This window comes from Elephas maximus, chromosome 1, assembly GCF_024166365.1.
Source record: "Elephas maximus indicus isolate mEleMax1 chromosome 1, mEleMax1 primary haplotype, whole genome shotgun sequence".
NCBI lineage: Eukaryota > Metazoa > Chordata > Mammalia > Proboscidea > Elephantidae > Elephas > Elephas maximus.
This window is the reverse complement of record NC_064819.1, coordinates 121877241-121905036: the sequence shown is the minus strand read 5'-3', so window position 1 is coordinate 121905036 and position 27796 is coordinate 121877241. Positions and strand designations below refer to the sequence as shown.

Genomic DNA, 27796 nt, shown 5'->3' with positions numbered 1-27796 from the left:
TATACCATTTATTCCCTCTTTTATCATTCTGACATTGTCATTTACAGATTAACCTGTTCCCTTGTTGCAGTTGTTTTGGTTTTGGATAGTCCTTGAGAGTTCATTTCCGAGATTGGTATCTGGCTGGTACATCTTGCATCCTAGAGTCAGACTGTGGTCTGATGTTGTTTGTTCTCAGACCGAAGGGCTCCCTTTAATAATTCTTGAAAGTTTGGTTTGATTTTTACATTTTCCTTTAATTTCTGTTTATCTAGAAATATCCTAATTTCACCATCATATTTGAATGAAAGTTTTGCAGGATATATGATTCTTGGTTGGCAGTTTTTTCTTTCAAGGTTTTGTATATGTCATCCCATTGCCTTCTTGCCTGCATGGTTTCTGCTGAATGATCAGAGCTTAGTCTTTTTTTTTTTTTTTATTGTTTCTCCTCTGATGTGATTTTTTTGTTTTTCTCGAGTTGCTCGCAGGATTTTTTTCTTTGTCTTTGGTTTTAGCGAGTGTGATTATGATATGCCCTAGTGTTTTTCTTTTGGGGTCTATCCTATGTAGAGTTCATTGAGCTTCCTGGATGGTCAGCTTTTCATCATTCATGATATTAGGGAAGTTTTCTGTCAGCAGTTCTTCAATGATCCTCTCTGTGTTTTCTGTTTTCACTCCCTGTCCTGGAACTCCGATCGCTCACAGATTTTTGCTTTTGATAGTATTCTACATAATTTTCAGAGTTTCTTCACTTTTCTTCGTCCTTTTTTCTGATTTTTTCCTCAGAGTTGTATCCAAGTGTTTGTCTTCAATTTTGCTGATTCTGTCTTCCATTGCTTCAATCCTGCTCCTCAGCCCTTCTGTGACACTGTCCATATCTGAAATGTTGTTTATCTTTTGGATATCTAGTTGTTGTTTTTGAATGATTTTTAGTTGTGGATTTATTTTGGCATTTTGTTCTTTTATTATTTTCCTGAATTGTTCCATTTTTTGTCTGTATTTTCCTTGAATTTTTCTACTTTTGCCATAAATTTGTCTATTTTTTCCTCATTTTTGTCTGCTTTTTGCTTCAACTCTTGGGTTGCTCTGAATATTAGAGATTCGAATTCCCTGTCAGGTAGTCCTAGTGCCTTTTCTTCTACAGGGAAGTCATCTGGTGTTTTATTTTGGATGCCTACTGGAACCATCCTGTCCTTTTTTTAAATATGTTTTGATATTGTCTGCTCTCTTCGGGACACTCAGTAGTTATTTTCTTCATTTCTTGATTGTAGATTTTTTTGTTTTGTCCTGCCTTTTTTTTTGTTTGTTTTATTTGGTTATGTCTGAGCAGGCAGGCTGTGTGTTCTTTGTTGTTTGCTCGTCTATAGCCGTGGTACTTTTTGCTTCCTTATCCAATGGACAAGGCCAGTCATTCAGCTATGGTGCAGCACGGCAGATCCAGCAGAAGGGGAGGGGCTGGGATGGGTTGTTTGTGGCACGTACTAGGGCCAACAGGGTGGGCCAGGAATCAGTGCTGGGCAGGTCCCAGTAGGCTGTGCCTGTGCTGCTCAGGGGTGTGATGCTCAATGAACAATGCAGGTAGGCACGAAAGAGGGGGGAGGTTGTGATGTGTGGAGTTAATAGGGGTATGGGAAAGAGGAGAGAAACAGGAGCCAAAAACAAACAATCAAATTAAGAAAAAAAGGGTGTTAAGGGAGCTTGCCATTAGAGCGGATAGATGATGAGAAACTGAGAAATGGAGAAAAGCAAAAAGGAAAAAATAAAAAAGAAAGGAAAAGGGAAAAAGAAAGCAAAAGTAACTAGACAAAAATCTGGAAAAGAAAAAAACTCCCAGGAGTCCCAGACTCCCACTGGAGAGGCTGCTAAGACTGAAGAAGTAGCCCCCAGGCTGCAGAGTATAGCCTGGCTAGAGGGGGTATAGATGTCACACAGCACCAGATATTCAGGAGACAGAAAAAGAAGATAAGTGTAGAGAGATGACAACTTAGAAATGGAGAAAGACAGAAAGGGAAAAAGAGAGAGAAAAGAGAAAAAAAAAAAAATGAAAGAGGGGAAAAAAAGAGAAAGAAATGCCCCTAGGGATCCCACCTACGCGGGGAATAGCTCCTAAGCTGTGCAGTGCAGCTGGCTACAAGGGGCTCCCAAGGTGTGAAAATAAAAAACAAACAAAAGAAAACAGAACAAAGCGAAACAAAGCAAGACAAGGAAAAAAAAAGCCCCAGGGGTCCCACCAGCATGGTGTCGCAGGCTGGGGGAATGGTTCCCCAGTCCAGCGTGGCTTCACAGTCTTTCAAGAAGAAGCAAAGATGGCAAACGGAGCCAGGTATTCCAGAGAAAGGAGGGGTAGGTGGTAGGAGGCACAGAAGAAACCAAAAGAGATGGAAAGAAACAATACCAGCTTAGGGGCCTGGCTAGTGTGGGCAAGGTGAATCCAAGCAGACTAAGGCCAAAGTAGTTGCCTCCTGGTGAAGAAACTGTGGCTGGAGGGAGGCAGAGGAGGCCGAGGAGGGGAAGAAAGGGAGGGGGATAGGAAAATGTATATTGCTTGTTACTGGTTGCTCTGTCTCCAGCTGGGAACTTCGTGAAGCTGCTTTCTTGTACTCCCTGTCTGTCGATCTCCTACATGAGTGGGGTGAATCCAAGCGGCACTGACACTGCACTTCCTGGCCAGCCGAGGCACTGCAGCCAGCCAGGAAGCTCGGAGGTAGAGCAGCTGGGAGAGAATGGGGAGTGGGAAGGCATGTATCACTGGTTACTGGGTGCTCTTTCTCCTGCTGGGAGTTCTGTGAAGCTACTTTCCTGTGCTCCCTGTCTGCCAACGCCTGACAGGAGTCCAAGATGGCAGATCTGTGCTGTGTTAGCTGATGGGGACTTCAGTACATATCTCTCCTTGCTCTCTGTCCTCTGTCAGTTTCTTATTCCATTTGGTGCTTGGCTGAGTTCTTTATCTCTTCATTTGATACTTCAGGTTCTAGGAATAACATTTGTCTTTGTTTTACTTAGTTTTTCGGGTCTTTGCTGTGGAGGGACAGTGTGTTGCTTCTGTCTATGGTGCCCTGTTGCCGGAAGTCAGATTTATATTTTTACTATGTTGTGAGATTAGTTAGAATCATTTTGTTTGAAGCCAGGTATATTTCATGATTCAAATAGACTTTTCTTCATGAAATTTCACTTACTAGTCATTTTTTCTTAAAATAAAAATTTCATTCATTAAGTCTGTGTGTTCAAATATTTACTTCAGAGAATTTTTCTGTGATATGTATTTTGGTAAAGGAATTCCATCTTTTTTAAAAAAAATTTATTATATATGAAAGAGTAGCTTTGATTAAAAGGGATAAAATCAATTTTTTCATATCGAGTTCACAAGAAAAAATAGGATCAATGCTAGAGGCCCTAATACACAGCATTAACAGGATACAAACCATGACCAACAGCACACAAACTCCAGAAGATAAGCTAGATAACTGGGATCTTCTAAAAATTAAACACTTAATGCTCATCAAAAGATTTTGCCAAAAGAATAAAAAGAGAACCTACAGACTGGGAAAAATTTTTGGCTATTACAAACCAGAAAAAGGTCTGATCTCTAAAATCTAAAGAAAATCCAACACCTCTACAACAAAAGGACAAATAATCCAACTAAAAAATGGCAAAGGAAATGAAAAGACTCTTCACCAAAGAAGACATTGAAGCGACCAACAGACACATCAGGAAATGCTCACGCTCACTAGCCATTAGAGAAATGCAAATCAAAACCACAATGAGATTCCATCTCAGCCAGGCATTACTGGCATGAATGAAAAAAAAAAAAGGAAATAACAAATGTTGGAGAGGCTGTGGGGAGATTGGAACTCTTATGTACTGCTGGTGAGAATGCAAAATGATACAACCATTTTGGAAAATGATGTGGTGCTTCCTTAAAAAAAAAAAAAAAATTTTTTTTCTAGAAATAGAAATGCCATTTGATCCAGCAATCCCACTCTGAGGAATATATATCCCAGAGAAGTAAGAGCCATCACACAAGTAGACACATGCACACCCATGTTCATTGCAGCATTGTTTACAATATCAAAAAGGTAGAAACAACCTAGATGCCCAACAACAGATGAATGTATAAACAAACTATGGTACACACACCCAATGGTGTATAACGTAATGATAAAGAACAATGATGAATCTGCGAAGCATCTCACAACATGGATGAATCTGGAGGGCATTATGCTGAGTGAAATAAGTCAATCACGAAAAGCCAAATATTGTATGAGACCACGATTGTAAAAATTCATGAAAAGGTTTACACACGAAAAGAAACAATCTTTGATGGTTACGATGGAGGGGAGGTGGAGATGGAAAAAAGCTAAACAGACAATAGATAAGTGGTAACTTTTGTAAAGGATAAGACAGTACACAATACTGGGGAAGCCAGCACAACTTGTACAAGGCAAGGTCATGAAAGCTCCATAGACACATCCAAACTCCCTGCGGGACTGAATTGTTGGGTTGAGGGCTGTGGGAACCATGGTCTCAGGGAACATCTAGCTCAATTGGCATAACATAGTTTATAAAGAAAATATTCTACTTTGGCAAGTAGCATCTGGAGTCTTAAAAGCCTGTGAGTGGCCATCTAAGATACAACGCTGGTCTCATCCCTTTGAGAGCAAGGGAGAATGAAGAAAACTAAAGATACAAGGGAAAGATTTGTCCAAAGGACTAAAGGACCACAAGTACCAAGGCCTCCACCAGTCTGAGTCCAGTACAACTAGCTAGTGCCTGACTACCACCACCAACTGCTCTGATAGGAATCACAGTAGAGATTCCCAAACAGCTAGAGGAAAATGTAAAATGAAATTCTAATTCACAAAAAAAGTCCAGATTTACTGGTCTGACACAGACTGAAGAAACCCTGAGAATATGGCCCCCAAACACCCTTTTAGCTCAGTAATGAAGTCACTGCCAAGGTTCACCCTTCAGCCAAAGATTATACTGGCCTATAAAACAAAACGAGACTAAAAGGACACACTAGCCCAGGGGCAAGGGCTAGAAGACAGGAGGAAACAGGAAAGCTGGTAAAACGGAACCCGAGTTTGAGAAGGGAGCCCAGACCCAGTGCTCTTGAGTTGATTCTGACTCATAGTGACCCTATAGGATGGAGTAGGTTGAGAAGGGAGAGTACTGACTTTTTGTGGAGTTGTTAATCAGTGTCATAAAATAATATATGTACTAACTGTTTAATGAGAAACTAGTTTGTTCTGTAAACCTTTATATAAATACAATAAAAAATAAATAAAATAGATAAAAAAATTATTCAGGTAAAATGTAGTCAGTAAAAAACAATCAAGTTTTAAGTATTGTCGAATGTTTCTTGGTCCTCACTGAAAAAACGAATGTAAGTAATGTATGTGTCTATTCAGTTCAGTTTGCGCCCATTCCAAAGAGAAGTGATCCAATGGAATGCAGAAGTTATAGAACAACATCGTTAATATCACATGCAAATAAAATTTTGCAGAAGGTAATTCAAAAATGGTTGCAGCAGTACATCGACAGGGAACTGCCAGAAATCCAAGCCAGATTCAGAAGAGGATGTGGAACCAGGGATATCATTGCTGTTGTCAGATGGATCTTGGCTGACAGCAGAGAATACCAGAAACATATTTACTTGTGTGTTATTGAGTTTTCAAAGACACTGGACTATGTGGATCATAAAAAATTGTGAATAACATTGTGAAGAATGGAAATTCCAGAACACTTAATTATACTCATGCGGAATCTGAACATAGACCAAGGGGCAGTTGTTCAGACAGAACAAGGAGGTACTGAGTGATTTAAAATCAGAAAAGGTGCATGTCAGGGTTGTGTCCTTTCACCATACTTAATCAGTCTGTGTGCTGAGCATATAAGCAGAGAAGCCAGACTGTATGAAGAAGAATGGGGCATCAGGATTGGAGGAAGACTCATTAACAACCAGAGTTATGCAGATAACACAACTTTGCTTGCTGAAAGCAGAGAGGACTTGAAGCACTTACTGATGAAGGTCAAAGTACTACAACCTTCAGTATGGATTACACCTCAGCATAAAACAAAATCCTCACAACGGTACCAATAAACAATATCACGATAAATGGAGAAAATATTGAGGTTATGAAGGATTTCGTTTTACTTGGATCCACAATCAACACCCATGGAAGCAGCAGTCAAGGAATTAAACTATGCATTGCATTGGACAAAATTGCTGGAAAAATCTCTTTCAAGTGTTAAAAAAGCAAAGATGTCACTTTAAGGACTAAGGTGTGTCTGACCCAAGCCATGGTGTTTTCAATAGCCTTATATGCATGTGAAAGCTGGACAATGAATATAGAAGACCAAAGAAGAATTGATGCCTTTGAATTATGATGTCAGAAAAGAATATTGAATACAGCATGGACTGCCAGAAAAATGAACAAATTTGTCTTGGAAGAAGTACAGTCAGAATGCTCCTTAGAAGCAAGGATGGCAAGACTTCTTCTCACATACTTTGAACTTGTTATTAGGAGGTACCAGTCTCTGGAGAAGAATATCATGCTTGGTAAAGTAGAACCAAAAAAACCAAACCCAGTGCTGTCGAGTCGATTCTGACTCATAGCAACCCTATAGGACAGAGTAGAACCACCCCATAGAGTTTCCAAGGAGCACCTGGTGGATTTGAACTGCCAACCTTTTCCTTGGCAGCCATAGCACTTAACCACTATGCCACCAGGGTTTCCAAAGTGGAGGGTCAGCAAAAAAGAGGAAGACCGACAACAAGTTGGATTGATACAGTGGCTGTAACAATGGACTCAAGCATGACGACAATCGTGAGGATGCACAGGACAAAGTGTTTTGTTCTGTTGTACATATGGTCACTATGAGTTGGAATTGACTTGACTGCTCCTAGCAACAACAACAACATTGCATTAGGCAAATCTGCTGCAGAAGATCTCTTTAATGAGTTAAAAAACAAAGATGTCACTTTGAGAACTAAGGTGCTCATGACTCATGCTATGGTATTTTCAATTGCCTGATATCCAGGCAAAAATTGAACAACAAATAAAGAAGGCCAGAGAATTGATGCCTTTGAATTCTGATGGTGGCAAAGAATATTGAATATACCATGGACTGTCAGAAGAATGAACGAATCTGTCTTGGAAGAAGTATAACCAGAATATTCCTTAGAAGCAAGGATGGTGAGACTTCATCTCAAGTGCTTTGGATGCATTATCAGGAGAGATCAGTTCCTGGAGAACAACATCATGCTTGGTAGAGGGTCAGTGAAAGAGAGGAATATCCTCATAATGAGATGGATTGACAAAATGACTGAAACAATGGACTCAAACATAGCAAGGAATGTGAGGATGGCATAGGACTGGGCAGTGTTTCATTTTGTTGTACACAGGGTCACTATGAGTCTGAACCAACTTGACAGCACCTAACAACGACACATACAACTATGCAGTTCACGTACGTGCTGCACAGTCGACATCTTTTAAAATGAAATTTTTGAAATTGTATTTCTGGAATATGTGAATTTCTTTGCACTTGACCTTTTATACAGTATTAGATCATGATTAACTCACTAAAATACAGCAGCAGCCTCAAATCCTGTAATTTGTATTTGAATCATTTGGTAAATTTACATTTGGCGGGGGCAAATCATTAACTTCTGCTTTGAGGTGGTTAGCATATAGAATTACTATCTTCCTAATCCTGTTCGCTGTTATTATCTTCTATGGTTGATCCAAACAGGTGAAAGTTTATTTACCTGGTTGTTCCTACACAATTTGTTTCATTTGCATGGGCCTGTCGGTGGTTACCCTGGAGGAGTTTTCTCTAACACTTTTCTTATCTGAGGACCATCATTTTTGTAATGGTCAGCAGTTTCTTTGTCTTTTTGAGAGTATCTGTTTTCTTTTTCCTTTTCTGTTCCCTTTCAGTCAACCAGGAATGGGCTTAGTGACGGAGAATGGGAAGGAAGGAAGAAAGAAATTTTCTCTTGATCCCTTGTGCCCTGGAAGATACCATTCTTAGGTATCTTCAAAGATTTCCAGTAGCCTGTGGCTGAAGTTGCTGGGTGTTAGGACCAGTACTTTAATTCAAAATCTGTTGAACTCATGTGCTCACAGGTGCAGACAGTTGGAGAGCAAGCTCTAGAAACTGCCTGAGTGTTCTTACTGATCCGTTTCTTACCATCCTGACTTTTAATTGTCGATGCAGGAAGTTTCTGTATTTCTTAAAAGGGTATACAATGTTGCCTTGCTGTATTGGGGCCAGGGCTAACAACCCTGGTTCCAATTAACTGTGCTACTTTGGGCTTAGCTTTTTGAGCCTTGGTTTCCTATTTTGCGGAGCAACAGGGTTGGACTACATTTTATAGTAGCTCTTCTTAAATTTTCCTAAAATAGGGGGTTGAGTAATTTTCTATCATATGTGACAAAAGCTTATCCAAATTATTTTTTTATGACTTTAGCATACCTGACAACATTTGCTTCTTTAAATCTCCAGGAACAGATAAAAATTACTTATATATTAGTATGTTGCTGAATTACTTATAAATCTTAAGTTTTGAAGCTGATTATGTTTTGTGGAAACATGCCTGCTTTTCAGAATGATAAAATGCCTCTCCTACTTTCTCTCATAGCAAATGAGAGTGAGAGAAAAAGACTGCCTGCGTGCTTACCTGCCTGCCTGCGTAGACCATTGGTACACTTTATTCTTGCTTTGGGGTTTTTCTTCTTTTCTGGGCTCTTTGCCGTGGTGTACTTTGACTTGGAATGATGCTCAAGACTTCTTCTGAACTTCTTTGGCCCCATCAAAGTCACTTATCCTTTATACTACTCTTAGATTGGAGATTGCTGGATAATTTGATTACTTAATTCAAGCCTTATGGTGCTTGCTAATAATGGCTTGGTATATTATTCTACCCTACTCAGTTCAACTTGCATTTATATAGAAGTCACAGAAAATAAGGATGCAAGTATTAGGAGCCATGGCCAGGATAAACAAAACACATTTTTTGTGGCAAGAGTGTGTTTTAGATCTCATAAATTTCCTAACACATAGGTGGTTAATGTTTCTTGTCCTCAAGTAAGTCTGGTCCTGCTCCACTCTGCGCCCACGCTACTAGTTTACATGTACGTGAATTCTCAGCCTCTGAGGTGGGGAGGATGGGAAGTGGAATGAAGTTTGGCAGATGGGTATGATTCTGTAAATTGTTTCCTAAATCCTCACTAAATCCTCAGGGAACTATTCTGTCTCTAGATGAAAAGAATCTGAATCTAATTTGAATATAAGTCAAGTTATGTTATCAAGGGCTTGTGGCATACCCCAAAATATGAATTTTCCATTCATTTAGTTAGAGAAGATAGAGCTATAGTTTCAAACAAATAAACACAATGTTTCTATTTTGCATGAAAATCAGTGTTTTGGCATTCATTTGGGAAAAGTCGAATGACTTTGGTGTGGTTTAGAGAATACATGCATTGTAGCGTATAGACCTTGCTGTCAGTGTTTATAATTGGATCTAGATACAGTTGTATAATTATTGCCGGGAAAGGAATAAACAAGAAAACGATCAGGATAACTTTCATTAGGAATGTTATAAATTATTTAAAGCTAGTGTAAATATCCTGCTCTCCCTCTTTTCTTTCTTTCTCTCTGAAATATTATGTATACTGTATTTTTACCCAAATAATGTGCATCTTTTATGTTTGTTTGCCAGCCTTGCCATCCCTCCATGAGATATTTTCATAAACACTATCACGTGAATTATCTTTACATGTTGTTGTAAAAAAAAAAAAATAAGCATAACATGCTTATGAAAGCACCTTGCACAGGAAGGGCACAGTTGGCAAACAAATGTAGAAGGGGTGTGTTATTTGTGTAAAAATAAGGTAATATCTATCACCTAATTACATATCTTATTTCCATAGTCCCTTCATTCTTTTTAAGAGTTAATATGCATCCTAGTGGGAGAGTAAATTAGTTCAACTGCTTTGGAAAAGTTTTGAGCAGTACTTACTAGAGCAAAGGATACACCTAGCCAATGAGGAAGCAATTCATAGAAGTAGAATAGACATTTAACTGTGAGAAATAAATGCATATGTCCTTCCCCTGAAGAGATGTTCAAGAATGTCTATAGAAGATTTAGTCATAATAGCAAAAAACTGGAAACAATTCAAATGACTGTCTATAGGAGAATAAATAAAATACATGGTAATATAATTCATACAGTGGAATACTACACAGCAGCAACCACAAAAACTACTGTTATGTGTAACAGCGTGGATGATTCCACAGACACTATGCTGAACAAAAGAAGACAAACGTAAAAACAGATATTGTATGGTTCATTTATATTAAAATAAAGAACAGGTCAAAATAAATTAATCAATGGTATAGAAATCATAACAGCCGTGGCCTCTAGTGGTGCTTGTTGTGTGGGAAGGGGCGTGAGGTAGCTTTCTAAGGTGCTACAAATGTTCTGTGTCTTGTCTGGGTGCTAGTTATGTGGGCATATATATGTGTGGAAATTGATAGATCTATACAATTGAAATTAGGAACTCTGGTGGCGTAGTGGTTAAGTGCTACAGCTGCTAACCAAAAGGTCAGCAGTTCAAAATCTGCCAGGTGCTCCTTGGAAACTCTATGGGGCAGTTCTATTCTGCCCTGTAGGGCCGCTATGAGTCAGAATCAACTCGACGTCAGTGGGTTTGGTTTTTGGCAGGTATACCTCAATAAAAAAGTTAAAAAATTCAGTGGGCTTTTTTTTTTTTTTTTTCAAAGTAAAGCACTATCTCCTGATTTTTTTTTTTTTTTTTTTTTAAAACTATGGTCCAACCTAGGCTTTGGAGTTAGACAGCTCAGGGTTTGATTTCTGGTTTTGTTAGTATTATTCTCTTGCAGTGGGGTCTTAAACTGAGTGATTGACTCCAACTTTTGTGACATATACCACATTTTAGGAACATTAATATCAGTGTACAATAGAAATGTAAGGCCATGCTACTTAAGAGATTGGATGTCTGGTTAAAAAAATAAACCCACAGCTGTAAACTAAAGCCTAAAGAATAGAGTTCCAGTTTAAATGGTATATAACTATGATATTTCACAAGATTTCTGCCTGTTCAAATTAAAAATACAAAAGGAAAGGAGTAAAAAATGAAATAGAGGGATTTGACACATACTATTTTCTGGATATGTGTAAAGAAAAGGCAAAACACGTTACTACATATCCATTCACAGTATTCAAACAAAGAAAAGAGGAACTTCTATAAATTTCATTGTATAATTAATGCTTTTGAAATGAAAAGACTGTCACCTCAAATGGCAAAACCCAGCCAAGTTATTTTTGTTATTCTGTCTTTAATGTTTTTTTTTTTTTTTTCCTTAAATATTGTCTGAGCTAAAAGTGAAATTCATTTCTTGTATTTTTTCCTTGTGGTCAAACAATATAATAATATATGATTAATGAGTTACTTATGGGTGCAAATGGTTTTGACTTTTCTGGCTTGTGCACAAGTTGTACTGAAGGCTCGTTGGAGCCTGTTGCTTTATCTCCTAAGCGGACAAAGTTTCCATTGACGTAACACAGAAAGGAATGTTATAAAAATCTGTGCTTACTATGCTCCATTGTCTGCCAGCTATGCATCTGGCAGGAACCTTCCTTAGATGAAGGACTCTTGCCTTGCAGTCAACTTAAGTTTCGAGGCAATGGGATTACTTACTAATAAAGGGGGGTGAGATCATTCAACTAACAATAAGGAGAAAAAAAAATGTGTGAAGTTGGGGCTGCCTTCTTTATTATTTACCTTATCTTTGGTAAGAGCATATCTACTTGGATAATTTATTTTGGTTTTGCTGTTGCTGTTTTATTGTATTTCCAACATGGTGTGCTGGGGTGTAGTTATCATAGCCTTAGTACTTTTCATAAAATTAAAACAATGCTGACTATGACTCCTTTTTGGTGGATTTGTACATGATGTTGTAACATGTAGTGATGTGATGGACTTTTAGGAAGGCAAATGCATATAAATGGCACATATACACATGTTTGCCTTGACATTAAAAACATGTTTCGTCCAGGAAAGTTTGAGAAAATTGGCCTGCAGAGATGTAAGTTGTACCAGAGACACCATAGATAATTCTGTTTTATTGGACTGTATGTTCTAGATCAGTAAAATAGTTTTGGTCTCTAACTATAAACCTCCTTGATAGAACCCCCTAATGCTCAATAAAGATATAACTTCCAGGGAGGGGTGACAATGTGGAATTGGATTGCATAGACACTCATAAACTAAGCTAGGTGTGTTCTGGTATTTATGAGTGCATCAGTGCTCCTGTGATACTAATTTATAACTAAAAAAATGTGGCTGGGCACATGTAATTGCCCTATCTCCAGATACTCTTAGGTTTTGTGTCCTGTCCATGACAAGATTTTGAATAAAACACACTTCTTGTGATCCTGATAAGACTTATGTCACTGAGTCCTGAGAGTGAACCAAAAAGCAAATATTCCTGGATCCCAGTGTTTAAAATAAATAGGGTGACCTGTGCTCATCCCAGAAGCATTTCTACTTTGAATTCTCTCTGAATATACTCATTGTTGTTAGGAGCTGTTGAGTCAGTTCCAACTCATAGCAACCCCATGTATGACAGAACAAAACTGCCTGGTCCTGCACCATCCTCACAATCGATGCTATGCTCGACCCATGGTTGCAGCCACTGTGTCAGTTCATCTCATTGAGGGTCTTCCTCTTTTTCTCTGACCCTCTACTTTACCAAGCATGATGTCCTCCAGGGACTCATCCCTGCTGATAACATGTCCAAGGTATGTGAGATGTGATCTTGCCATCCTTGCTTCTAAGTGACATTCTGGTTGTACTTCCTCCAAGACAGATTTGTTCCATCTTTTGGCAGTCCATGGCATATTCAAAATTCTACTCCAACACCACAATTCAAAGGCGTCAGTTATTCTTCCATGTTCCTTATTCATTGTCCAGCTTTCACATGCATATGAGTCAATTGAAATCACCATGGCTTGGGTCAGGAACACCTTAGTCTTCAAGATGACATCTTTGCTTTTTGACACTTTAAGAGGCTTTTTGCTGCAGATTTGCCCAATGTAATATGTCTTTTGATTTCTTGACTGCTGCTTCCATAGGCATTGATTGTGTTTCCGAGTGAAATGAGATCCTTGACAACTTCAATCTCTTCTCCATTTATCATGGGAATATACTTGAGTAAAATGAAATTATAATTGTGTAGTTTGTTACCACACTGTTGTGAACTTAGGTCTTCTGTGCTTTTTTGTCCTTGCTCCTGACTGTACTCCTTTAACTTAACTTGAGTTATCAAAATTGTTCTACTTACCTGTTGCAGATGTTAACAGCAAGATGGAGTCTGTCTTAGCATTTAATTTTACTGGTACTGAAAATTATAATGTCAAAATGAAGAAGAGTATGGTTTTGGCATTCTTATCCCTGTGATTTTTCCTTGATAAATGAAGAGGAATTTGGGAAGGAACTGGAAATACGTGTTGTCCCTCAATTGGTCTATAGATCCAGTTCACACCCCCACACCCCTGGGTGTGATTGCATAATTATACACTTATTTATTCTACACAATGGGGTAGTTAATTACTTATCTGTGTTTCTCTTGAAGCTTTGTTTCAAAATGGATTGCGCAAAAACTGATAATAAAATTGGCATTCCATATGTAGAAACTTTCTTTGACCACTGTCTTTGTTATCTAGTATCGCTATTACAGAAATACCACAACTGGGTGGCTTCAACAAACAAGTTTTTTCTCTCACAGTCTAGTAGGCTGGAAGTATGAGTTAGAGTGTCAGCTCCAGGGGAAGGCTTTCTCTCTCTGTTGGCTCTGGAAGAAGGTCCTTTTCGTTAATCTTCCCCTGGTCTAGGAGCTTCTCAGTACAGGGATGCTGGGCCAAAAAACCCTCTGCTCCTGGCACTACTTTCTTGGTGGTATGAGGTTCCTCTCCTCTCAGCTCAATTCTCTCTTTTGTATCTCAAAAGAGATTGATTCAAGATACAACCTAACCTTGTGGTTTGAGTCCTGCTTCATTAACATAATTGCCTCTAACCCTGCCTCATTAACATCATAGAGGCATAATTTACAACACATAGGTAAAGCACATCAGTTGACAAAATGGTGGACAATCACAGAATACTGGGAATCATGGCCTAGCCAAATTGACACATTTTTGGGGGAACACAATTCCATCCATAACAACCTCTTTCTCATAGCTAGGTATATGCAAACATATAAACTGTATTTAAGAATTTTAACCACATTTTTCTTTTCACTCCCCATATGGAATAATATCTTATTGATATGCTTGTAGGTGAACAACCTCGGGAGGGGGGGATTATTACTTCAAGGAAATATAATTATTTAAAGACATTTTTCCTAATAAGGTGTGATGGGTAGTGATAAGAACATAGCTATATTGTGACTATTATGTTCCTGATTGCACAAATTGTGCCAAACTGTTTCCTATAACAGTTTGGGAATTAGAATGCAGTGTAAAGGATTTTATTGTAAAAGAAGGGAGCAAAATACCTGCTTTACCCACTACACTTACAGGCCATTTTGCAATTACAATGCACTTTCACATACATCATCCCATCTGATCCTTATTCTCCTTTCACAGCTGAGGATCCGGATGTTCATGAGTAGTTAAGAGAGGCTCAGGTCTAATCCTGAGCTTCTTGTCTCAAAGTCTGAGTTCTTCATCCAATATCTTCTGATTTTTGTAAAGCAAATCAATGGAGCAGCTCAATTCAGAATGTTTTTATGAAGTAATAATACATTTTCTTTGAAGCTGAACTTACCTCTTCCACAGTGTCAAGTCACAAGTATTTGAAGGGGGGCTTCACAGAATGTTCTGTATACTTTTTTGTTTTTTCCCAAAGTGCATTGTAGTGTCACTGAAGATTTCATCTTTTTCACTGATTTATGGATTTAAACTTTATTATTTTTTATATAGTGTTATTGGGAAATATTTATTCTCTGCTTCTCCTGTTTTCATGTGGGGGGACTTTGGCTGAACAAATATTTCTATTCTTCCTCCCCATCTTCCTTTTATTCTTTACCCTGAAGAAGTGTGGTTTCTGAGTAGGGAGTGTGATAGGAGTGTGTGGACATAGTTGGTAAAGCGCCATCTGCTTACTTCTCTGTGTGGAATGGCTACGTTCTGGCTGCTGCTTTAGACCATGCATGAGCTTAGCAGGCAGGCCCTCCTCTTGCGGGGCCATGGTATGCCTCAGCCCTGTGTAGCTGGGAGGGTTTGGCTAACTGTGGCCTGCAATATCAAGACGCTCACTGGGCCACACATCTAACCCACAGTTTCTATTTGCCTGATACCTACATCTCCCTCTCAGTTAGCTCCACACTTAGGAAGGAAAGAAGGATGTTATTTATTCAGCCCCTTCAGAACGCAACATCTTAAGAACTGCAGAGAAAAATACCTCCTCTTTTCCCTAAATTTACTTATATCAAACGTGTATTTTGTCTACAATATTCTATGCTACAAGTTGTGACTGTGTGGGTTGGATTAATCAAGTCCATCTCATTACTATTTATTGTATTATAAATATAATACCTTTCCTATTCCTTAATGTTTATGTAAGGTTATCTTAAGGTACATTTAGTGGAGTATTCTTGCTTTATTCTGTTAACTGCTCAGTAAAACAAACATACTCAATGTGTAAGTTATATGAGGGCCTTGGACAAATCTGAAAACATTGCAACATTTTTACAATATAACAGGTTAATAGCATTTCACTCATATAAAATATTCTACATGATTTGAGACACTAGTTTCCAGAGAATTATAAAGTGTATAATATTTTATAATTTATATAGCTGACTGTATAATGCAAACCTTAATGACTCTTAAGAAAAAGTTCTTGACTTATTTCTAAACTGTAGTTAATATAATAAATAATTAAATCATAATAAGATAATAGGCCTATTTGCAGAACTTCCATGTACAGACAAGACCCAAGATTAAGTTTTTTCCAGAGTTATAGAACCAATGATATTTGAGGAATAGGATTAAAAACTGCCAGAACTGCAAAGAATATCATGAACGGCAAGCACTTTTTGCCCCTCAAATGCTGGAATGAAAGAAAGGAATCATAGAGTTCATTTCCTAGATCCAGGAAAATTAAGAGAGTTATCCAGGGTCACAAGGCTTATTAATAGCAGAGCTCAAATGAGAATTACAAATTCTGTTCCAGAGTTCTCCCCCCTTCTTCCTTCAGGTATTAGATTGTTTCATATTCAAGGTAGTGATATTACATACTTGAGTATAGTGTCACTTTTAAAACAATACATTAACAAAAGATCCTTTTATTTTTTTTTTTTGCTTTAGTTTTATCCTTTTTAAAACAGACAATTGAGACCTCATTCCCAAATGCCTAAAATGCTCCCACATGGTTTCTCAGAAAATGTGTTTATACACACTCACATATATTTGTGTACATATATAGGCCTGATAATTCTTCTATTTTCTCCCATGTTTATCCCTTGATTTTTCTTTTCTTGTTAGAGTAATCTATGATTAACCAACTCTCAACTGCTTTTGCTTTATAGAATCTGTGTGTCCAACACGAATCCCAGTGGCAGCTCGTGATGAGAAGGGATTTGATATACTTTTAGGCTTGGGTGTAAAGAAAAAGGTTAAGAAAAGAATCCAACTCTCTCCAACAAAGATAAAAGGCTATGAAGTAACATCAAAAGTTGATTTATCAGAACTCACAAGGTAAATGTTATACATTGGTACAACTTTTGGGTTTTTATTTTATTTATTTTGACATTTCTGTACATGTGTTGAGAATTTTTTAAGCTTACACATGTTCTTCTTTTTCTAGCAATGTTTTCCCAGAAGGTCTCCCTCCATCATATGTATTTGTCTCCACTCAGAGATTTAAGGTCAAGAAAATATGGGATTTATGGAGAATTTTAACCATTGATGGAAGACCACAAATAGCAGTAACTTTAAATGGTGTGGATAAAACCTTATTATTTACAACGACCAGCATAATTAATGGCTCACAAGTGGTCACCTTTGATGACCCTAGAGTTAAGGTAAAGATGCCTGTGTGTAGTTATAGTATTTAAGTGGAAGGTACTGTTGGGTTTATATGTATGTTGGGGGAGAAAAGCTACACTCTGAACAGTAACTGAAAAGACGACTTCTTATTTTAATGTTGGTTTACTGAAAAAAGCAACAGCATAAGGAAAAGTGTTTCCAAATTCACATGGGGATAAGAAATGGGTGGAACTAACATAGAGGGAGTGCCCGGGTTACGAACATCTGATTTATGGACAGCTCGTACTTAAAAATGGACTGCCATAAAGCCTATTATATTAAAAATTTGAATTAAATATTTCTTTATATTGCTTTGTCTTCCTGTCCATATGAAAAATCTATGACTACATTTCTTAGTCCCTCTTTATTGTTTTAATGTTATCTTCTTTTATATAATGACATCACTGTTTCCCTGTTTTGAGTGTTTTTTTTAAATCTTGATTTATTTTTGTGGTTTCCCTATCTGGGTTGACATCTGATTGCTCTGTCCAGTGTTCTAGTCTTGGGTTGATATCTGATAGTATTGATTTTCTAACCAAAGAACTCCCTTTAGTATTTCTTGTAGTTTTGATTTGGTTTTCAAGAATTCCCTAAACTTCTGTTTATCTGGAAATGTCCTAATTTAGCCTTCATATTTGAGATACAGTTTTGTTGGATATATGATTCTTGGCTGGCAATTTTTTTCCTTCAGTGTTTTCTATAAGTCATCCCACTGCCTTCTTGCCTGCATGGTTTCTGCTGAGTAGTCCAAGTTTATTCTTATTGACTCTCCTTTGTAGGTGACTTTTCATTTATCCCTAGCCGCTCTTAAAACTCTCTATCTTTGGTTTTGGCAAGTTTGATTATAATATGTCTTGGTGACTTTTTTTTAAGATCTACCTTATGTGGACCTTGATGAGCATCTTGGATATATTCTCATCTTTCATGATATCGGGGAAGTTTTTTGCCAACAAATCTTCAACAATTCTCTCTGTATTTTCTGTTATCCCTCCCTGTTTTGGTACTCCAATCACTCGAAGGTTATTTCTCTTGATAGAGTCCCACATGATTCTTAAGTTTTCTTCATTTTCTAAAATTCTTTTTTTCTGATTTTTCTTCAAATATATTGGTGCCAAGTGTTTTATCTTCTAGATCACCAATTCCGCCTTCCACTTGCTCAATTCTGCCTTCTATTGAGTTGTCTAATTCTGTAATTTTATTGTTAATCTTCTTAATTTCTGATTACTGTCTCTCTATGGATTCTTGTGGCTTATTAAATCTTTCATTATGTTCTTGAAATACCTTTTTAATTTCTTCAACTGCTTTATCTGTGTGTTCCTTGACTTGTTCTGAGTAATGCCTGATCTCCTTCCTGATGTCTTGAAGGGTTCTGTATATTAGTCTTTTGTATTCTGCATCCAGTAATTCCAGGAAGGCACTTTCTTATAGAAGATCCCTTGATTCTTTGTTCTGAGGGCTTGTTGAAGCGATCATGGTCTGTTTCTTTACATGATTTGATATTGAGTGTTGTCTCCAAACCATCTATAAGTTATTAGTTTATTTTATGTTTGCTTACTATATCCTAGCTTCTTGTTTTGTTTTGTTTCAATATGCCCAAATGGGTTACTTGAGTAGCTGGCTTGATTATTTTCACCTTTGAAGCTCTGACATGCTGTCACTTGATGGCTAGAGTTGTTATTACCTATTATTACCTATATGAGCCTAGGAGTCCATTCACTTCTCTTGTGTGGATTCAGCCCAGGTGTCCAGGTAGCTGGTCATCAAGTGTGTGTTACAGGCTCTGTCCTACTGTCTTAAAGGGGCAGGGGTGATTGGTTTAGGTACTGGTATCGGGTTGCAGCAGGTGCTCACACTCTGAACAAGGCAGGGAGCTGACAACCATCCCCGAGTGTCTGTGAGGAAAGAGCATCCCTGCTCCCTAGAGTGCACAGGTGGGTGGGTTCTGCAGATGGACCTTGGGCACCCAATGCTTTCGGTTGTAAGGACTGGGAGGTACCAGTTATCCTTGGACCCCTGTTGCAGGTAGCTGGGTGACCTGAGTGGTGCACCCGCCCTTAGGCCCCTGATGTGGGTAGGTGAGGACCCTGTCTAGTAGGCAAAGAGGTGTCAAACATCAAATGCCCACCTCTCCACCATACAGCTGAAATAGTTACAGTCTGCCAACAAGGGCCTATTCTCCTGAAACAGGCCTGCACAGGTCCACGCAGGGGCGAAAGGTATTCAGAGCCCATGGACGATTTATGACTGGACAGGAGCTGCTTCTGTCCTGAGCTCCGCAGGTTAGTGGAACTGGCAGATTATCTTTTCCCCAGTTGTGAATTTATTCCTTCTCCAAGGCCGGGAGAATGGCTCATGATGCACAACAGGACCTATCTCAGGCCCAGGGAAATCAACAGCCACTGAGGCTGGCTTGGCGGCTGGAGGCTTGGTAAAATATACGCCAGTACTTAGCTTTTGCCGAAAGCGCCATTCTTCTCTGGTTCCAGAGGTGTGATTAGGCTATGCGGCTGGCTTTTTCTTCCTGAGGAAACTGTGACTGAATGCTACCACCAGCCCGCTGAAGCAACTCCTGGGAATGGTGCCTGAGGGATCCTGGCGATTCAGGTCCAGCAACTCCTTTCTGCTTCTGAACTGTCTCTCCCTCCCCCTTCCATTCAGTCTGTTTTCTAACTTTGTCTTTGGTGTTCAGGGCTTCTAGCTTGCAATAACTGGAATTGTTTCACTTGTTTTTTCGGGTCTTTGTTGTAAGAGCATTCACTGGAAGTGTCTGACTACTACGCCATCTTGGCCCTGCTCTTCTTCTAAAAATTTGAGTTGAATATAATGGTTTATAATAACGCATGCACGCACTACTTTGTGACACTTGTGAAAGCATTGCTGTTTGGAAGTGTTTCTTAAGTGTTTTTTATGTGCGTGAAAGGTAAAATATATACTATATAGATTGAAGTTGTCAAAGATTTCATTTTACTTGGATCCACAATCAACACCCATGGAAGCAGCAGTCAAGAAATCAAAGGATGCATTGCCTTGGGAAAGTCTGCTGCAAAATATCTCTTTAAAGTGTTAAGAAGTAAAGATATCACTTTAAGGACGAAGGTGCACGTGACCCGGCCATAGTGTTTTCAGTCACCTCATATGCATGGGGAAGCTGGACAATGAATAAAGAAGACTGAAGGAGAATCGATGCCTTTGAATTGTGGTGTTGGCAAAGAATATTGAGTGTACCATGGACTGCCGGATGAAGGAACAAATCTACTTTGGAAGAAGTACAGCCAGAATGCTCGTTAAAAGTGAGGATGGCAGCAAGACTTTGTCTCACATACTTTGGACATGTTATCAAGAGGGACCAGTCCATGGAGAAGGACATCATACTTGGTAGAGCAGAGGGTCAGAGAAAAACCGGAAGACCCTTAATGAGATCGATTGACAATATGGCTGCAACAATAGGCTCAAGCATAACAATGATTGTGAGGATGGCACAGGACTGGGCAGTGTTTCATTCTGTTGTACATAGGGTTGCTGTGAGTCGAAACCAACTCATCAGCTCCTAACAACAACAACATATATACTAAGAAAGATATTTGACTAACTGATGCTAAATAAGAATCATATGTGCCTGTGCTGACTTACCTTCAAATGTGAGTTAAAGACAGTTTTAGGAACAGATCTCGTTCATGACCCAGGGACTGCCTGTATTTAATTATTAATATCCACCCAACGAAGAAGCTACACAGACAAAGAAAACAAGGTTAAGTATATTAAGTTCCCTCTCAAAGTACCATAGTTAAAGTGGTAATATTAGGACTTGAAATCTTGTCTGTTTGATTTCAAAATCCATGGTGGTCTTTCTTTATACTGCCATATCCTTCATATCTTTGAGATAAAGACATGCTTGTTAGAATATTAAATACAAGTTGATAATGGATAAAGAATCCATATTAACTGGGAAGACATTTTTCTCCCCAAAAGGAATTTAATAAATATAGATAAAAGTATGTTTTCAAAGTCATTATTAATAATACAAATTTAATGATAAAAACAGTTCAGCATTGCTCAGTATTATGATTATAATACATTTATATTGTATAATTTAATAAATGTACATGGTTGAATATGAAAATTATGCATTTATGTCATTTCTTCATTTGGTAATCACATTAAATAAATACTTGTTGGCTGTCATCTTCATTAAAGGCAATGAGCTAGATCCTCTAAGAAATGACAAATGAATAAGGCTGTTCCTCACTTTCAAGAAGCTTATTTATAATGGGAGATTCAAGGCAACTGGTATCTAGTAGAAGTATAAAGTGTTAGTGTCATGTGGAGGAAAAAATGGATTGCAATATGAAATATAGGGAAGTCTTCATAAATGAAGTGGTTTTTACTAGAGCTTGAAGGGTATATGGCATTTTGATGGAGAGAGATAAGGGCATCTTAAACTAGTGGTTCAGTATTGAGCAGTCACAGGTATAGTAAAATGCAAGGTTTTTAGAGAATGGCAAGTGGTATCATCTGTGTTTGGAGTATAAGATCCATGTAAGAAAGTACTGGCAAGGTATGATCTCAATTTGGGTGACGGGGCGGGGAGGCCTGGAAAGTCATAAAATGGGGTTTGGATTTTATTTAGTAGATGACGAGATTCCATCAAAAGGTCTTGTTCATGGGAGTGTCATGGTCAAAACAGTCCTCTCTTCCTTTCATAAACAATACTGTCAACTCTATTCTGGATTTATGATATGTTCTGGGGATACAGAAATTAATAAGATTAAAAAAATTAAGACTAACCCTCATTAAAATCCTAGTAATAGAGATTAATCCAAATGAGGGTTTGAAAGATGGCTTGGAGAAGGAAGGGTCAGAGATAAAAGTTCAAAGATTGTTGAAATAAAGCAAAACATCCATGAGCTTAAATTACAGCAGTAAGAATGTAAATGGAGAAGTGAATTTGAGTCAAGTTTAAGGGACATATTTGGTAGAACATTGTATCCGGTTATTGGGACTGAAGGAAAGGAAGGAGGTAAAGAAACTTATTATGTTTTAGAAACTGAGGATGCTATTATCCCAGGGAACTCGAGAAAGGAAGAATGTTTGGGGAATCATTCAAGTTCCTTTTGATACATACTTGTCAGGGTGATTGTGAGATATCCTGACAAAAATACCCTAGCCAACATTAGAATTATATTTATCATGTGTAGAAGAGAAATCCAGAAGATATAGGCATTGTTTCAAAGAAGTAATAATTGACCTATGGAAATGGATGAGATTGTTTAAGGGGAGCGATAAGAAGAAGGTCAAGGACAGACCTGTGAGGAAAGCCCTCATCTGTGAGGAAGAGGAGCTCTCACAGAGACAGAATGAACAACTGGAGAGGAAGAAAATGGGAATGATCTAGAGGGTTTGAATCATGGAAGTTGTGTGATGATAATAAAGAGGATGGACTAATTACAGGGTCCAGAGTTACAATGAAGTAAATAGGATGAGGAATGAGAGAAGCCATTTGGATTTGGAGATAAGGAGCTCATTTGTGACCTTGAGGGTGTTGTTTCAGTAAATTGTTTGACATTGTTTTGGGATGTGTAATAGGGATTCAACTATGGATTAATAAAGGAATGGCTGGGTAGCATATGATGCCCAGATTGGGTGAAGGTGAATTAGTATATAATACAGCCAATCTGTGTCATGTAGGTTTTCCCAGAGATGGTTGGTGACAAGGGAATGGGGACAAAGAAAATGAAAGAATTTTAGGAATTTTGTTTATACATCTTCCATATTTTCTTCCTTTAGACATTGTTTGATGAAGGCTGGCATCAAATCCGTCTCTTAGTAACGGAACAAGATGTAACTCTATATATCGATGATCAACAAATTGAAGACAAGCCCTTACATCCAGTTTTAGGGATCTTCATCAGAGGACAAACCCAAATTGGAAAATACTCTGGGAAAGAAGAAACTGTTCAGGTGAACAAATATTTTTTTTTTTTTTTGTGTTGTATAAAATGAAGCTGCTGCTGTGTTTTGTAGTAGTATTTATCACATTTAGGTGTATTGAACTTAATTGTGAATTCTTTTAAGGAACTTAAAACGTGGTCAGTTTCTGAGTGAAATTTTGTGTCTATGTGTATGAAAATGCAAAATTGGACTTCACTGTATAATAATGCTTAGAAAAATGTTTTCCTGGGTTTAGAGTATAATTCTATGTTCCTCTGAGACAATAATTTTATAGTTCCCAGAAGATACTAGATTAGATAATGAATTTGGAAGAGGACATGGTTAGAGCTGTAAGTGGGGGCTATGAAAGTTTTATGCAGCTGTGAGGATAAAATTTGGTTAATTCATGTCAGGGCTCTTCATGAACAAAACTTCTGCTTAAAAATACAGTGATTGTGCTACATTTAGCTCATACCTAAAAAAAGTTTTGAGTTTTAAAAATAGAGAATGTGCAGTGAGTTCCTAAGTGTGGATTGAGAAGCTGTCTGTTGAAGACAGCCATTTAAATAGAAATCCTTTATTTCAAAAAGTATGTCCCTCCTGCTCTGTTATTATTAAGGGAAGAATCTGTCACATTCAAATGTGTGATTACACACATGGTCACTGTATATTAATGCTGCATGTCAAATTGTACTAAATATTTAAACAGTAACAGGTGCTAGGCTTACTCATTACACAACACTCCTGGCCAGCAACTAAATCTCTGAAAACAAAGATGGCCTCTGAGCCTACCCTATACAATGAGGAATGTTGTAGAGATTTAGGATAAACACAGAATGCCTGGGAAAGATTTTAAGTGCCCTAGGAAATGCTCTTTAGAACAGCTCTTAATAGAGGGATGCTAAAAGACTTTCATTGGATTCCTGAAGGAAATCAGAGATTTGCTCCTGGTGCTAAGAAATTTTTTCTTCAGGTTATGTTGTTATCACCTTTTTACATTTTATTATTGGGTATTCAATTTTTTTAGTTTATTGTTTTAGCTAAATGCTGTGATTTAACCCTGAAACAATTACTAACTATACTGAATGTTTCTATATACCTAAGTTGTCTTGTAAAACAATTAGCTTGTCCCACAACTGAAACTCTACTGGGTTTATGATCCTAGTTTGATGTCCAAAAGCTGAGAATCTACTGTGACCCAGAACAGAACAACCGGGAGACAGCCTGCGAGATTCCTGGATTTGTAAGTAGGATGGCTGATTTTTTTCTCAAGTCTTGCATTGAAAGTGTTACTTTCAAAGTATCCAGTAAAAAGCAGATGATATATGAGTCTTAATATACAGAGCTAATTTTATTCTTTATTGTCAATGGAAATAAAGTTTCACTGGCTAAAAAGTATTTCGAGGTTCATGTGTGAAATAAAATTATGTGTCACTGTGAAAGGCCATAAAGAAATAATTTTCCCACATGATCTCTGATCCTAGCTGTTCGAGGGTTCAGGTGAAGCAGGACTGGACTTACTTCAGAAAAACATAAAATTCATTGTCTAAATATCCAGTGTGTGAAATACATTTATGCTTAATTAAATGTGTGGGCAGAACAGCCCAACAGCACAATTCTAGAGGAGGAAATGTTTGTTTTCCTGGACACCAGCACTTTTTCTCAAATAATGATGAATATATAATTTTTTGTTGTTGTTACTTAAGATTTTCTTATGGCTCTAGGATGTAAGCAACATTTGTATTTGTTTAGCTATAGTTTGATTTCCTAAATTAGACTTTGATGACTTACCTCTGTGCATGTGTATCTCTGTTTTTTTCAATCCCTTTTTGCCTGAGAAAAAAATGATATTCTTGGTAATGCAGCTAAGGTGGGCCTATAAGGTTCTTTTAAATTGTATAGTCATGTTGTCATCATCTCATTTTTTTCTATTAAATTGAAAAAACTATGAACCCACATGTTATGAAAACTTGAAGACATAGAGCAGTACGTTTAAAGGGTCTATAATAATGTCAAACTAGAACCTTCTGGAAATAAGTCTCTCCTAAAAGTGTTGATAAATCACTAGCTTTTCAGAGTTCATCGTATGTACTTTATTTATCGATGCCTCTGTATCAGTGTTGTGGCCTTTACCATTACCCTTCATAATAAAAACACGCTTTTAGATTGCAGGTTTTGAAGTCTCACATCCGCTTTTTATGTGGTGATGTCTCCTTTCTTAAAAATCTGAGCTGTGATGTCATGTGGCTTGTTTGCCTTTTGAAACCTTCATTCCCATTTTCTCGTTTTCTGATCTAATTTGCTCTTGTTTGGGAGGATTATTAACCTACTTAAAATTGTGTTAATTAGTAGGAAATAATGTTTAGTGAGAAGCTGTCCTATAAGTGCATGATATTTTAATGCGTGCAGTTTGTGACTTGCTCCAAAGTATTTTAGCTTTTTTTTTTTTTTTATGGTTTTTAAATGATTTCTAGAGAGTTGAAGAGAGCATATATATTACACCTTGAGGTTAGTTTTTTTCTTGGATGGATATCATATCAAGCAGTTTTCACATTTTAATTTTCTCTTTTTACTCTTATCCTTAATTAGTGTACTAGTAACATGTATAAATAAGCATTTTTGAGGATAAATGCGAGCAAATGTTTTAGACCTTGCTAATTTTGACATTTCATGCATCTCTAACCTGGACCATAATATCTGTAAATTAGGAAGGTAATTTAAAATTTTACTTAGAAACACATTTAAAAAATTTTTTTTTTTTCTTTCAGAATGGAGAGGTAGGCTTGGATACTATTATTCTCCTTAAGGTAATATTTACATTGTGGAATTGTTGAAGGAATTTTATCAACTGTAAGTATATTAGACAAATAGAACCCATATTTATGTAGCTTGAATACACCACAGTGGTTAAGAGCTCAACTGCTAACCAAATGTCAGCAGTTCAAATCCACTAGCCACTCCTTAGAAATCCTACAGGGCAGTTCTGTTCTGTCTTATAGGGTCGCTGTGTGTCAGAATCGACTTGACAGCAACAGGTTTGGTTTGGTTTTAGTTTTTGAATGTACTTAGTGGTCATAATTCTTTTTTTTTTTTCAATTTACAATTTCTTAGTAGATTGGATTGTATGAAATTAAAAATTGACTGTGACATTTCTTTATCATTTTACACAAACATACAGACACACATGTACATGTATATACCCATGTTGTCATTACTACTTGCTGTCGAGTTGATTCGGACTTGTAGCAACCCCATGTGTGTAGAGTAAAACATCTCCATAGAGTTTTCAGGGCTGTGAGCTTTCGAAAGCAGGTCTAAAGGCCTGTCTTCCAAGGCATCACTGGGTGTGTTCAAGCTGCCAACATTTTGGCTAATAATCGAGCACTTTATTAACCCAGGGACTCCATACATATATATTTATATACATATATGGGTCTCTTCATGTTTGTTGTTTATTTCCATTTTTGTCTTTGTAGTGCCTAAATGGTCCCAGTGATGTAGGTTCAACTCTAGCTCCATGTATATGTCCACCGGGAAACCCAGGACTACAAGGCCCCAAAGTGAGTAAAACCTAAAATGTTATTTTTATTAACACAGTCAAACAAGAGCTGAGCAAACACACAAAATTCCTATTTACCATTGACTCGGTTGTGAAGCTTCTGGCCAGTGACTTACAGTCTGAGACTTACACCACTGAGTTGTGGTGATTTTTAAAAAAGTATATTCTAATCTGCTACTGCCTTATGGACCTAAAACTGATGGCCCTAGCCCACCTTAAACTGAGGGTGCATTATTAGTTGTTTTTATTTTTCTCCCAAATAATGCTGCTAGAGCAGAAGTATGGTACCCCCAATAACCTGATGAAAAATGAAGAAAGAGCATTTGTTAAGAAAATATTCAAGTAAATACCGGAATTTTCAAGGTCTTAAAACTTGGTTTCCAGATGCAAAATTGAGTAAAAAAAATTTAAATAGATTTTAATGTTTTAGGTTTGTTGTCTCATTTTAAAAATGGAGACAAATATATATTATTGACAATAATGTAATTATTATTTTGGAGTGTGTTTTTTTTTATATATTTTAGTTGCATTCATATATTTGGATGTGCATACATACGTACATTTATATAGGCACACACATACACATTTTACATAATTAGATTCATGTTGTGCATACTATTTTGAAGCCAGTTACATTTTATGTAACAATACATTGTGAATACTTCTCTTTGCTATTAAATATGAATGACTAAAATTTTAAGTAAATTGATAGTTGTTGTGGCACTGCTTCGACGTAACCTATGACAATAAAAAGCTAAGTGGCTTGGCTACTGTTGGTAAATGTTCTTTTAATATTATTTAAAAATGTCACCTAAATAAAAATAATGTCTAATTTGAAAGCGCTATGATTTCCAAGGCAAAAGTTTTCCTATCATCAGGGCCATAATAGATAGACCTGGGTAGAGCGGGAGAAAATTGCGGAACAGAACTCAAATTCTTAAAAAGTCCAGATTTACTGGACCAGTTGAGACTGTAGGACTCCCTGAGACTATCGCCCTGAGATACTTTTGAAACTTTGAACTGAAACTATCCCCTGAGGTCACCATTTAGTGAAATAACAGATTGGCACACAAAATAAAGGATATTACCCATGGGTACAGGACTGCATTAAAAAACCATCTATATGAGACCAAAAAGTCAACAATTACTCTAAAGCAAAGATGAGAAGACAAGGGGGACAGGGAAACTAGAATACTGAAAATGGA

The 27796-nt window shown here is 37.5% G+C and overlaps 1 protein-coding gene across 2 annotated transcripts in view; it reads left to right on the top strand.

Annotated features, from left to right (window-relative positions):
* Positions 1-27796, top strand: part of COL21A1 (collagen type XXI alpha 1 chain) — a 189765-nt gene that overhangs the window by 70939 nt on the left and 91030 nt on the right. The window contains exons 5-10 of one of the 2 annotated variants that reach the window (XM_049894674.1): positions 16606-16774; positions 16884-17100; positions 22889-23062; positions 24198-24275; positions 25801-25809; positions 26509-26592. In XM_049894674.1, the coding sequence (XP_049750631.1) occupies positions 16606-16774; positions 16884-17100; positions 22889-23062; positions 24198-24275; positions 25801-25809; positions 26509-26592 (731 nt within the window). Of the gene's footprint in view, positions 1-16605; positions 16775-16883; positions 17101-22888; positions 23063-24197; positions 24276-25800; positions 25810-25900; positions 26593-27796 lie in introns of those variants that run through there. The other variant, XM_049894655.1, reaches the window with a different exon arrangement.